General features: G+C 39.1%; 1 protein-coding gene across 2 annotated transcripts; it reads right to left on the reverse strand.

Annotated features, from left to right (window-relative positions):
• Positions 1-6,648: 6,648 nt before the first annotated feature.
• LOC103954930 (major facilitator superfamily domain-containing protein 12) lies at positions 6,649-13,488 on the reverse strand. Of its 2 annotated transcripts, none has more exons than XM_009366780.3 (13): positions 13,333-13,488; positions 12,755-12,935; positions 11,698-11,767; positions 11,004-11,200; positions 10,188-10,263; positions 10,010-10,093; positions 9,843-9,922; positions 9,114-9,240; positions 8,810-8,869; positions 8,661-8,711; positions 8,412-8,570; positions 7,624-7,756; positions 6,649-7,085 (listed from the first exon to the last, which is right to left on the reverse strand). In XM_009366780.3, the coding sequence occupies exons 2-13, from the start codon at positions 12,907-12,909 to the stop codon at positions 6,916-6,918; spliced, it is 1,362 nt and encodes a 453-aa protein (XP_009365055.2). In that variant the 5' UTR covers positions 12,910-12,935; positions 13,333-13,488; the 3' UTR covers positions 6,649-6,915. The 2 variants fall into 2 exon arrangements, with proteins under 2 accessions (XP_009365055.2, XP_048426224.1); XM_048570267.1 differs by lacking the exon at positions 13,333-13,488 and adding an exon at positions 13,082-13,229.
• Between the last annotated feature and the right edge of the window lie 626 nt (positions 13,489-14,114).

A 14,114-nucleotide genomic window follows, 5' to 3' on the forward strand; every position in this document is an offset into this window, starting at 1 on the left:
TCTTCTCCAGAGAGATTTTCTCCATGCTTTTTAATACTTGCACCTTGGTAGCTTGCAAGTCTTCATTTACAACTTTTCCGCCCGACTTCTCAGAAGTAGTTGGGTTCTAAAATAGCAAGACCTCGAAAAGAGGAGAAATCTTCGAGATGATCTGTCATGTCTGATCTTGTTAGACAATGGGGTAGCCCGTACTCTGTGTTCCACCTGAAAGTTTGCTCATTCCTTCTTCTTCTTGGCATACAAGACTATGGGTCTCATTGGGCATTCCAAAACTATGTTCGAGGCAAGGATTTCCCCTCATACAGCTCATCAGGGGTGTTGGCACTTGGTGTGTTGTCGGGCTGGTTCTTGCTTGGTGTGCTGCAAGATAGGTTAATAGTTAGTTTTGAAAGGTTCCTTTGTGGGGCCTTAGGTGTAGACCTTGAGGCTCATAATCCAAACTAACAAAGATCTTGGCATGCCATTGCTATCTCAATATAACAAATGTGATCTAAATCGATTACTTTCGCCCCAAGTTGCTTAAACTTCTTGTTATCAAAGGATTGTCACAGATAGGTTATGTCTACATTAAGTTCTTTTACTTGCCTTGTAAACAAGGACTTTTAGTTCATAATCTTGTATTTGGCATTACGAAGGGAGTTCAGGGCCCTTTTAACCATCTCCTCGAAACACAGTTTGTTCTTAATGGAACCATGTTTACTAAGCTAACCAAATTTGAATGCAAATGGGACTCTTAGGTAGAAAACAGTTGGAAATAACTTGAATATATGCTAAAAAGTACATGAAACAACAAATATACTAAAATAAAGTACAAACAAAGAGATTCGGGCAAGATTTCACCTTGTCAAGCAAGGTTAAACTTCTTGCAGCCACTTTTCTTTGAGTTTACAGAGGTTGTATGCTAAAAGGGATGGATGGTAAATAGGTTTTAAACGAGGGAATCGATACTACAAAACTAGGAAAGGTAGCAAAGCTTTTACACTAGACAAAAGATGATTTTTTTAAGAGAACTATTGCTTAAAATGACTGAATCTAGGCAAGTTTCAGTTTTTCTGGGTACAAACTGGCTTGAGTGTCCTTATCTCTGTTGTTTCTTTCCCCTTTTATAGGCGATTTGGCCTGACTGCTTTAGCTTTACTCTTGGTCAAGGGCTTTCAAGGGTAGTGAGTCATCTCTGATTTACACCTTTATGCCATCAGAAAGTGCTTTTTGGCTAGTAGTGAGCTGGTCTCTGTCACTTGTTACTTCAATCATAGACACATGGCCTATGTTGCGGCTGCCTTACTCCACCTTAGGCATCTTGACACACCCTGATCGAAATCAAGGCATGTTGGTTGTCACGTGACAGTGACGTAACCATGTGCACGGTGCAGAAGCAATAAAGATATAGAGAAATATGAGAAGATAAAGACCAACTACCAAAGTACTAGCGCAAAATTAAGTGTGAAATACACAACCAGAGCATAAGTAGCCTAATTTCAATCCAGCCAGACAAGTACTAATTAAATACCACTCAAAGAGCCCAGGGGAGTGGATCTTCTAAGCCTTATATGAATATTCTCACCTCTACCTAGCACGACGCCTTTTAGGAGCTCACTGGCTTTGGGTTCCGTAGGAACTCCGAAATTAAGCGAGTAGTGCGTGAGAGCAATCCCATGATGGGTGACCCACTGGGAAAGTTCTCATGTGAGTTCCCAAAAACAAAACCGTGAGGGCTTGGTCGGGGCCTAAAGTGGACAATATCGAGCTACGATGGAGTCGAGCCCAGGTTGTGGTGGGAGCCAATCCCTGGCCGGATGTGTGCCAACGAGGACGTCAGGCCCCTAAGGATGATGGATTGTAACATCCCACATCACCCAAGGGAGTAGATCCTTTAAGCCTTATATGTATATTCTCATCTCAACCTAGCACGATGCCTTTTGGGAGCTCACTAGCTTCAGGTTCCATAGGAACTCTGAAGTTAAGCGAGTAGCGCGCGAGAGCAATCCCATGATGGGTGACCCACTGGGAAAGTTCTCGTGTGAGTTCCCAGAAACAAAACCATGAGGACGTGGTCAAGGCCCAAAACGGACAATATAGTGCTACGGTGGAGTCGAGCCCGGGTTGTGGTAGGAGCCAATCCATGGCCGGATGTATGCTGACGAGGTGTCAAGCCCCTAAGAGGGGTGGATTGTAACATCTCACATCGCCCAGGGGAGTGGATCCTCTAAGCCTTATATGTATATTCTCATCTCTACCTAGCACGAGGCCTTTTGGGAGCTCACTAGCTTCGGGTTCCATAGGAACTCCGAAGTTAAGCAAGTAGGGTGCGAGAGCAATCCCATGATGGGTGACCCACTGGAAAAGTTCTCGTGTGAGTTCCCAGAAACAAAACGTTGAGGGCGTGGTCTGTGCCCAAAGCGGATAATATCGTGCTACAGTGAAGTCGAACCCGGGTTGTGGTGGGGGCTCGGGCCAAGATGTGACACTTCTCAACTGGGCTTCAGGCAAGTTTAAGTTGTTTTGGCACCTTTGGGTTTTCCTTAATGCAAAGCCCAATGTTTAAATATCAACCCAAACAGTGCCCCATTTAATCATTGTTAAGTCTGCAAACCGAGACATTAATAATGATTAAACACCAGGTGCATGCTTTTACTCAGAACTTGCACCATTTAAATAGCCATTTTCGAATAAATTGCACTAACCCACAATTTCCAACGTTATCTAACTACCCATTATATAACCTGCATTTAAATCTCTCAGCCAAATACCCTTAGCAATCCTTATTCTCCGAGTTTCCAAAATTCCCAAATTTTCCAAAACTCTGTTGCCTTCTCATTTCTTCCTTGCTTTCTTCCCAAAATTTAACCAATGGCACCCAAAACTCATCTTAGATATGAGTCCGGCAAAGGGATCGTCAACTTGCGCCGTCAACTCAACGACCTCCATCCCCCTCAGGCTAGCCTGAATTCCTCAATCTTTGAGGAATGAGGTGTCTACTCCCTGGGCCCGACCTAGATTGGCTGAGTCCTAATTGCAGTGGAGAGCAACATGCCCTCTACTAGCTAGTTCACCCCAAACCCCTATTCTGCCAAGGCTGGCATTTCGGCCCCCAAATGGTCGAATCATCAAAGGGGTTTCCCATTAATGAAAGATGAATCTTGGATGCTATGGGTAAATGAGCTCGATCCTATCTGGAAGAAGAAGTGGATGGACAATGACATCTACGAGTTTATTATGCTCTCCAAAGTTACTGTTGTTGCCAAGCCCGAGCTCCTGACGACAACTCTCTTATTTTGGAACAATGGGACAAATACATTTGATTTTAGAATAGGTCTCATATCTCCAACTGTCCTTAACATGGCTCAAGTCTTCCGGCTGAGACCCTCGGGCAGGTGCGTGGATATCCCCCTCTTGCCCAACTACTAAAGACTCGGGCGCCTCTAAGTCAATTACTCGTCTAAAGTACACTTCTTCCACCTTCAAGAGCTATGGGACGTCCCTCGCGGGCTTCATCCCATTTGCAAAGAAGACATTCAACCCGCCTTCCCCGATTACCAACAAGGATCAGGAGCACATGTATTTCCTCCTGTATTGGTTAAACAAACATGTGTACCCAAACAAATCCAAATGAGTGAAGCTGGAATGGATCCCTTTGGTGGAAGCCTTCCATTTCTTCGATGATGTGGCCATGGGGTCTTTCCTCTTCGCACACCTCTACCACCTTTTGTATGAAATGACCAGAGGCTCTTCGAGACCAATCTCAACGAGCCAACTTGGATGGTCCAATTATGGCTCCAATAGTACTTCGCTGAGTTCCGGGCGCCCAACCTAGAGTTCCCCAAAAGAGTGGCTCCAGCGCGTATCTTGGCCGAGGCATCTCCCACCAACCATTCAATACTTGCTTGCCTATACTTCTTCAAAGTTTGTCGGACTCGGGCAAACTTGGAGTAGGGTGCCCCCGTGCTCAAGAGGTATCCATGGTTCTCCGACTAGATATTCCAAGATGCTTTTGGAGAGGATGCCAGCAGCCTCTGCAAGGAGAAGCTTATCATTTACATCCAACAGAGAGATCTAGCATGGGGAGTACGGAGTGACCGCACAGGCTACGAGCGCGGGCTGGAGGTCTACCACCCCAATTTCTATGGTAGACAGCTGGGATTTAGGCAGGCAATCCCAGTGCCATTATTCGACTCTATGCATTATGGAACCTACTATCGCCTTTGCTTTCCCTTGGAGGTAACGTTTTGGGTAACTCGACATAGTTTAGAAGTGATGAGCAAAGTCGTCCACAAGCCCATAGCCCTTAACTTCGAGTGTACTCCAACCTTTGCCACTTGGTGGGAGGCCAAGTGGTTGAAGAAATATGAAGGGGACATCAGGGAGGCCCATGATCGTCTCTTTGAGCAGCTCTTTTTCAAATCCTATCCGAAGGAGGAGAAGCTTGAAAACTGGAAGAAGGTGATCCACCAGGAACCAGCTTCTTCTTATAGGTATCCTCTACTGCATCTATTTTACTTTTATTTGTGATACTTCCATAATCTATTGATCACTAATTCTTACTTTGCTTTGCAGCCCAAGGCAACACTGAGGAAGTGGACGTCGGGCCACCAGAAGAAGCTGCAAACGCACTTGTCCTTCAAACCGTTGATGAGGCTGCAAGGCAAGGGCTGGGTCCAAGTACTTTGAAAGTTTATTTGGTTGTTTTAGACAAACGTACAAATCGAACACCATTATCCCGACAATAGTTTTACCCCACAACAGCGGAAGCAAATTCAGAGGTTGAATCCGTCTTGTCATATCTCTTCCTCCTCTGTAAAAAAACACATGTTTAAGTGCTAAAGCCGATCCTATTCCCGCTACAATGAAAGTTCTTCTCAATGATTTAATGGATAATATTGCTTGCTACTGCAGCTGAAAGCATGAAAGTCACCTACCCTGGTCTCAGTCTGAGTCTGAGTTTGAGAGGACAAAGGTGGCCAAGCAGAAAATTCAACAAGAGAAAGTGACTGATCAAATCAAGAAAAGGTTGGGCGAGGCCATATCTACTGTCGATCCTAGATATATGGTGCAACCTCCCATCACCACTTCTGAATTCCTCGACAGAAATATATTTGTGATGATGAGATGGTTTAAAATGGCAGTAAGGTTTATTCGACCGGCACTGCAGACTGCAGATAGGAGACATTTCACCTTTTCTTTTCAGATCCCTTGAAACTACTCTCTCACCAATTGATTAATCGCTAAGCAATCCGTCCTGGATCCTACTAGAAATTAAGTAGAAACAACAACCACAATCTCTTTCTTACAATTGTTTATCATGATATATATTCCTTGCACTTGCAGAGATGATCATGATATCATACCAAAAATAAAAATACACAAAAATAGAACATATGCTGATATGCACTCGATCGGCATAATTCAGTAAAACAATGGGAAAGGGAAGTGAGTGCAGTATCAACAAACGCTGTTATGATATTACAATGTCAAGGCGGACTAGAAAGTCATTATTTAACTATAACGTCCAAGAAGGAATTAGCATCCCTACTCCCGCTCCCGCTCCTGCTCTTAAAAGTTTTCTGGATGAAAATGGAGATGGAGGAGATCAGAGTTCGCCTTCGCCTTCACCCTCGCCCTCGAAAGTTGAAAATGAAGATCATCCAGAGAATGGTTATGACCGTAAAATATTGAAGCAATTGATCAATGGGGATGAAAGATCAAAGGCGGTCATCAAATCAGGTAACGAAGGGAGCACTGGAAGAAGTTCACTTGGCCAACACTTCACTGAAGAAGAAAAAGGGAAGCACCTTCAACTGGTCAAGAAGCAGCAAAAGGCAGAAGAGAGTTTGCAAGGAGGAATGAAGCTCAAGAAACTGGTGAGTCGTTGTGCCAAAGTTTTTGGCCATTTGGTCACAGTCAGGAGCGACCGAACACTTAGAGAACCAAGGAAGCTTGAGGCCGCGGTTCCTCAGTTAACTATGTAATATTGTAAGCAATGAGTTTCTTGCTTGTTTGTTTCTACGTATAAACTAAAACGCTTCAATTGCTTTGTATTCTCCCCGCGTATAGAGTACTATATGTGTTCTATGTATTGTGTGAACATATATTCGATTGGATTCGAGTAATTTAATGCGATACTTACCAAGATATATTTAGTTTCAATTGTCCTTCTGCTATATATTTAACTGACAAGTCGAAATTCACATGCCCAGCTATTTGGACTATTAGATTAGAACTATTGTTGAAAATCCTCTCATGCACTGTTTTCTATTACAACTCAAGAGCTCACCTGTTGAGATTTGAGAACACGACCTATTAATTACCTACACAAAACAAAATTAATGTGCTGGAAATCAAACTTTCCTAAATCAATGGGGCAGGGGGAGGATAAAACTCTCAACGTGTGACTTATTCCAATTTTATGAACTAAGTCGAGTTTAGTTCATAACATGTATTGATTACCATTTTTTTCAATCAACCGAGGAGAGGGTAATGTTTGCTAATAAAATTTCATCTCTTCTGGAGTTGTAATTTCAGGGTAATGTTAGCTAGATGAACCAAATGAATAAGAATTTCCCCCTTAAAGTAATGATTTACTGATTAAAAACAAATGAACGCTTGGATTCTGTTTGAACTAAGTTATCTGAAACTACAGAACCCAGTCACTCAAACAGCTGAATGTTTAGTAAATTATTATACACAGATGAACAACGGCGTGCAATCATGCCATCAATCCCTTCAATAAAAAGAATTAAAAGGACAAATAAGTAAAGAATTAAATGGCCTTGTTGACATTATGAATTGCCGAAATTTTTTCAGCTTCTCCTAAAGCAGAATTAGGTCTGCCCGGTTAATTTCTCTCAAGCATGTGCTTGTAATAAAAACTAACAAGTATATACAGAACTTCGAGTCAACATTGGTTTCAAGTGGACACTATGCCAATAGAGGCTCCATCAAAGGTTTACAGCGAGCAGTTTGGAGTTTCATGGTGTATGTGACTACCACAGAGACAAGTGCACATAACGCCGGAACAAGACCCAATCCAAATCTCGTGACTGAGATGTTGACATGATTTGAATGGTTTTCCTGTATGAATCTGTTACCTGCATATTAAAAGTTTTACATTGGGAACCAACTATTGCATACTATAGTACTCAAGTCATTTTCAGGGGAAATGGAAACAAGCATTGACGAGTTTTAGTACTATGGCGACCGAAGCTCAAACAAGAAAAGACAACACGAGAGTAACTAATTCCATTGTAGAGACCCTACATGAGTCTTCAACCATTGTCATGACCACATGAACACCTTTCTCATGTGAGAAATTGTATAACCCGATAATGAAACAGAATCAAGCAGAAGTAAAAATACCCTACCACCATGAAATAACAATAATGCACTGTAATGGGGACGGTGATACACAATTACATTACGTTCAACACTGACAAAACTGAAACAAAGTTGCTCTAGTTGCTAGTAGTCCATGCAGATAAAAAAAGAACCCGTCACCCAAAACTCATTAAGCCCAACGAACTAAGAACCACAGAACCAACTTTATGAATCCAATATAATGACAGAAAAAAAAAAATACATAACCAAACATGCAATAGATATAGCAAGATCCACAAAATTGTAACTTACTTTGATAGGACTGAAGAACAAATAAGGCAAGCCCACATGAGATTTTGTCCAAGAAGCTTAAAGATCCACATACAAATGCACATCCATTGAGATCTGTACCAATTAAAAAGCTTTGCATGCTTACTCCAGTAACCTGTCACATCAAAAGATGATTTAGACTGAATTTATAAGAAACTACTCGACTAAAATGGACTGATATTGCACGTATGTTTTAAAACCAGCAGCATCTCCATCAATAATAAGAACTCTTGCTTTCTTCACAAACAATTCTATTCTCAAGCTTCAGACTGAGAAAGCAAAAAAATAGAGTGAAAGAAATGTCAATCCTTAAAGGTCATTTCAACATAAGGAACACGGGTCATACAGAGTTCTTCGTTGTCTCAAGTTTTTAAAACTGTACTACCACTTAGACATCTATCATCTTTTATGTTGTCAACAAATATTATGTGACAAAAATCAGCTGGCAGAGATATGACAGTGTCCACCTTTCTAAGGGCAATACATGCATGTACTTCTATATTCGTTTCAAGTGTTAACATAGTTCATATATCGTCTTGAACCAACTAAAACGGAGAGGGACATGGGGGAGTAGTGAAGAGGCTCCAATCAACCTATGGCAATTCCAGTAAGTGATTGACAACACCTCCGGTATCTCACTCAGCCACAGTGCCTCAACTAAAGTATCAATACGTATCAACTTTACTGACTAATTTCAAAATGCAACCAATTTACAATACACTTAAAATTTTCATGAAAGAAGTTCAAATCACCAAAGCATGACATCATACCATCATCAAAGCATTCGCTATGCCAATAAATATTGATATGAGGAACATGAAAGCACTCATGTTGCTAGGTAAAAATAGGATCCCTGCTCCGCAAAATATCCACATAATGGCTCCAGCAGAAAAGAAGGTCTTCAAGGAATGACCATTCCATGAAATCTCCTAGAATACTAAAGTTAAATGGTTAGGCACCAACACAACAAAGCGCATATGTCATATCAAAGATTTTATCAAACTGAGTTCGCAAGGGACCTGTAGTAGTACAGATACGAGGAAGCTACTTATGTAGATAATCGCAGGAACCTATTCTCATCAATTAAAAGAGATAAATCAGTCTCTCATTCTTTGAAAAAAATAAAAAAAATAAAAAAAAACGCTTCTGATGATGAAGGTGTGCATACCAGAGCTTTAGCTGATTGCGCCATTCGCAGATCATCTATAACATAGAATGCAAGATATGCCTGAGTAAACGAAAGCCGTCTAGGTTAAGTACAAAGGTTGACAACAAAATCTGGCAATTACTTCTATTATGGGAGAAAATATTGCAAGAGTGGTTTCCTAGGAAAATCAGTATGATCAGGGAGTTCTCAACTTGGATGCTCAACAAATCCGTTGGGACTCAGCTGTCCCATTTCTTATTAGTTGCAGTTTGTTCTTTTCGTGATGGATAAAAATGATCACAAAGAGGGAGCAAAGTGTGCTGACCTGTGAAACATTGACCACTAGCCTGGTCAGCACATAAACAATAGCAACCTGATAATACAGAACTTTCTTGAACCAGTATGTCCATGAAATCCTTGAACTACTGTTTCCTTGTGCGCTGACTTTTAATCTGCATGTGTAATGCAGATTAACTATCTACAGTTGGAGGTTATCAGGTTTTACGAAATAATCACAGAACGATTAAGAAATGATACAGGAACATTTAAATCCAAGATCAAAAACAAAAAGAAGATACTTATGATGCAAGACTTTCTGATGAAGCTAGGAAAAGAACAGAGGAGAATGCTTCTAATAAATGCAAGGTGGGGAAAGAGCATAGGATGAAATAGAGAAAACAGGGACGTTAATTAGAACTACAAAACTATGGTAAGTCAAATCCATAGTCTTAATCAATTTCTCTAATATTCCCAAAGTTTGAATAGAAATTATCATCATAATAAAATTTACATTAATATAACACCTACACAATATGGTAAAAACCTAAAGTTCTTTCAGACCCTAAATTAATGCAAATGATGGAAATAAATAAGTAACACTCTGCAGTCTGCACTAGCGCATATTGAAAATGATACAAATTCTTCTTGCAGCCCTCATAAAATGTGCATCTTATATTACGACAATGGTATAAGCATTCAAAGAATGAATCAAAAGTCAAAACTTAAGCATTTAAAGAACGAATCAAAAGTCAAAACTGAGAGAAAATTAGCAAACCTTGGCTCTTTTGTGCCGAGATGAAATATACCCACAAAGCAGCATCCTATGAAAATTGACAAATACGCAATCCAGCGGTACTGCTCATTTGTGAAAGTGATGTGATGGACATACTTGAACAGAAGATCTTAATAGATGGACCAGAACTGCTTAGAAAATAATCATACCTGAATTTCAATGTCGGCATGTGTATTTGCCCGAGTGACACCAAAGACAACAAAAGCAACTGCATACAGGCTGAGGTTGGCAACCTTTAAAAGGCTTAAAATATTTCAATCAATGCAAACACAAAACAAAACATGGAGCTGAATAATCAATTCAAAACTTAAAGGGGACGCTGCTAACCATAGTAAAAGCATTTCGACAGCTAGCTAGCACCACTCTGCTATTTGAATTCAGCGTAATGCAATTCAACATAGACCTTCAACAAAACAGTTATTCTTTGTAAGTGTTTAGATATTCCATAGGCAAAAAGAAAATGCCTTTTCATTTTCTTTTCCTCAAATAAGGAGGTTAGGGACAGGGTTCCAAGCTTACTGAATTTGAAAAAAAAATCCGTCTATTGACTCAATGCAATCATCAATATAAATTTCTAAACCTCTCTAGAAGAGTTCATAGCCAATGGCGACACATACATGATAGAAAATAAAATAAAAATAATGAGGTAAATAGAAAATTGAAATAGCAATGGCACCATTTCAAGTTTATCTCTACCAATTAATAAAACACTCATTGTCAACCAAAACCCTATGAAATTACCAGTTTAACCCTCTAATTAAAACAAAACATGAATAAGAAAATGGGGCAGAAATGTTTTACACAACCAAATTTTACTGTTTTTTTTCCAAAGCCTCACCTACATGTAATCCTAACATATCTCTAATAATAAAAATTAAAAAAAAACTTCCCACTCCCACATTCTCTATCACTCTCTTCCTCTCTCCTTCTATTTCAAAAACAAAAATAAAAAATTTTCTCACACACTTTGTGTGTGCCCATATGCTAGTATTTATTAGAAGAACACTAAAGGAGCATTTTTTATTTATTATTTTATTACAACAGAAAGAGGTTTGGCGAAGATTGTTCTTCCATTGGGTTTGTAGTTTTATTTTATCAGAAGGAGCTCATAGACTTTCACTTTAAAACTCACAAAGTACTTACATGTGTGAAACCTGAGTAGCAGCCCAACCAACGTTAAAGATGGCTGCAAATATACTGTAACCGACAGTTCGCAATGTTGATGAAGAGGTGCCAAAAATTTTACAAGGTATGCAAGCACCAAAAACGGAAGAAAAAGATATAGCAACCAAAACAGAGCCTGCACCATGCCACAATTTGAAATGTCCAAACCGATCTATCTATCAAGTTGCAAACAGAAACAAATATTATTTGCGGACCAAATAAAAAACCATGGTTGCAACTTGCAATTGCCAAAACTGAAAAGGAAACAGGAATTAAAAGGTTCACAATTATTAATTCATAATTTCTTTTTCTGGTCGGGTATGATTTCAATCACTTGGATGGGTGGTTTTCTGGGCTTAGTCCCCCATCACTTATGTAACATTGACACTTCATTTATAACATTGTCGATATGACACGACTCTAGATAAGTTATGGCTTCTAAATACAATACATACAAGTAAAATGTTGAAAGCAAGCTAGCACGTCTAAGGGAAATAGGCCATGTAGGTATGTGGACTTGTCAACATAAAGTTCCAAAAAAAATTATATTGGCACTTAAGCTATGCGATCCATCAAGCATGCTTTTCAGCATATACTAAGTCATTTATTGATGAATGTTGAAAATACGGATAGCAAGAAGCATCCATGTATGATACAATTATAATCAAGATACCAGTTCGCCAGCAAATATGGTTGCAAATCCATCAGCTATTTGACCAGAAAGCATAACAGTAGCAGCATCCCTGAACAGAAATAAAAATAATGAGAAAATAACAGTTAAGAAAGAGAAAAAGAAAAACATGTGGTACACCTTAAGAAAACATATCTTTAAGGATTGATGATACAAAACGCTGAAACTATGAGATGGTAATACAATAATGTTGAGAATAGAAAATCCCACAAGGTGAGTTCTTAGCCTTTGCATCACCATACATAAATTCTCACACCTCTCAACCACTTGCAAATTGGTTTTCGCATTGATGCCTCTTAACATTAACATAGTATGAGAGCAAACAATTCATCAACATTTTAGGCCTAGTTCAGCAACATGCAGTTTACGTCACCCAATATAACTAGTTTGCGTGCTTAACATTTTTCAGCCACGCATAAGGGGGCATGTTAATCAAATAAAGTCTCACTTCCAGAATTCTAAGCCTTGCATCTATTATGTAACAACTTGGATGCCCTAACTTCTAGAAATAACAACTTTGATTAAAACATGGATTAAATGATTTAAGCATATTTCAAGTTTTCATCATATTTGATACCAAGATTGTGCAACTTATTCAGATGATATTAGGATAATGACATAGTACAACCCTGAAAAGGTTAGCATAGCCTAACTGCCCTAATCAACCTGACAAGTCTCATTCGCTCCTATCTGTCAAATTTGTAGACTTCCCCTAAACTATCTAGATATTTTCTCTCATACTGCAAATTTGGCCCTACAGTTCCTTCCTACCACAGAAACCAATGCTTTGTGAACAGTGGATAATTATTTTTTCATACTCATTATTAAAGTGGACAACATTTAACATAACATGTTGCTAAGTCTTGAAAGCTTCACGCACCCCCAAACTCATCCACCATGATCTGTCTGTACGTATATATGTGTGTTGCATTTCAAAATAAGCAGGAGCGCATATGCCAATGTGCGTAAACAAACGTATAAGTGCAGATGTGGGTCGAGGTACAAAGAACTTGAAACTAAGGAAATCACTAGAATTTACCTTGGGGAAAGTCCAATATCTGTCAAGAACAGTAAGAGATATGTAAACCAACAGGAAGCAGTAATGTCATTAAGCATATGCCCCACACCGTAATAAGAGACGGTGCTTCTCCCAAGAGTAGTTAATGAATCAACATCATCAGTGGCATTAGCCATAAGGGAAATTTCAAATTAAAGAGAACCTGCAGAGCAAAAGAATTAAACTTGAGAAAATACAACTCTGAGTCTGAGGAGCTCAAACAAACTCTAAAATATTTGATTCTAGAATAGAGACAGACGAAACCAAAAATAGGCAAGAAAATCACAGGGGAAGGGGATAAAAGGAAACCTCTTGTATAAGAAGATGGGGTGGAGGAGGAATTGAATGGGAGGTTAAGAATTTTCATAATCTATTTGTGTTAGTAAAACCAACAATCGTATAAGTTATGGATTAATAATTCAACAGAGAAAAACGGAAAATGAAAGGGTTATTATATCCGTGAATTATGAATGGTAGATTAGAGCTGCACCGAGAGTGAGAGAGAGAGAGAGAGAGAGAGAGAGAGAGCAGCAACAAGTAAGGAGGAAGAAGAAACCAACCTTCAGCTTTGATGCGGAAGCAGCGATGAAATGCAGCCCAACATATAAATGGGTCTTTGTCGTCGTCGTTCTCTCCCTCCCTCTCTCTGGGCAAAATCAGTTATCTGAACAAAGTAGAAGTAAAGCAAACCAAGTCGTCATTGTCCTTGTTTCGTGTGCAACGAGAAGATCGTTAAAAAGTTAATTTTGATATTATTTATTCTACTTTTTATTTTATTATTATTATTAAAATTTAAAAATTTTAAATTTTTTTTATTAATTCTCCTTTAATATTTAGCTGCCTTTCTTGGAGCTCCCAACCATCAAGACCGTAAACAAATTGAAAAGTATGTAACTGTAAGTTTCTCTTTTCCAATAAGGATTAGGTTCTTTCCCTCCCTCTTTTCGTCCTTTTTAATTTCATTATTTTACATTCTCTTATTTGTTTTTCTTTTACAATAAAAAATTAATATAAAATATTAACATAATTTAATTGTAACCGTTTAAATAAAAAAGAAAGAAGATATTCATACTCCTCTTTCCAATAAAACTAGAAAGCAGCAAACTTTGCGCAACGAAAATTGAAAACGACTTTCACTTTATTTACCCGAAGACGTGTTGAAGAGAGAAGAATCTAGCTCATGACACTAGGCGTGGGTTTCGCCAACAATGCAATACATATTGGCTATTGCTTGACAAAAGACAAATGCTGCTGTTTCCAAGTCCACCTAATTCCAAGTAATTCCGAGCGTTGGGACCTACTGAAGCCAACACAAAACACAAGATAATGAGAAAATTGGGGT

This window comes from the organism of the source record quoted next, unplaced genomic scaffold (assembly GCF_019419815.1).
Source record: "Pyrus x bretschneideri cultivar Hongxiangsu unplaced genomic scaffold, Pyrus_bretschneideri_v1 Contig52, whole genome shotgun sequence".
NCBI lineage: Eukaryota > Viridiplantae > Streptophyta > Magnoliopsida > Rosales > Rosaceae > Pyrus > Pyrus x bretschneideri.

Coding starts and splice junctions, on each gene's coding strand:
- LOC103954930 (XM_009366780.3), bottom strand. CDS start 12,909: ATGGCTAATGCCACTGATGATGTTGATTCATTAACTACTCTTGGGAGA. Junction 11,201..11,697: donor CCATATTTGCTGGCGAACTG/GTATCTTGATTA, acceptor GCAACTTGATAG/ATAGATCGGTTTGGACATTT. Junction 7,086..7,623: donor TGTTCTTCAGTCCTATCAAA/GTAAGTTACAAT, acceptor TTTAATATGCAG/GTAACAGATTCATACAGGAA.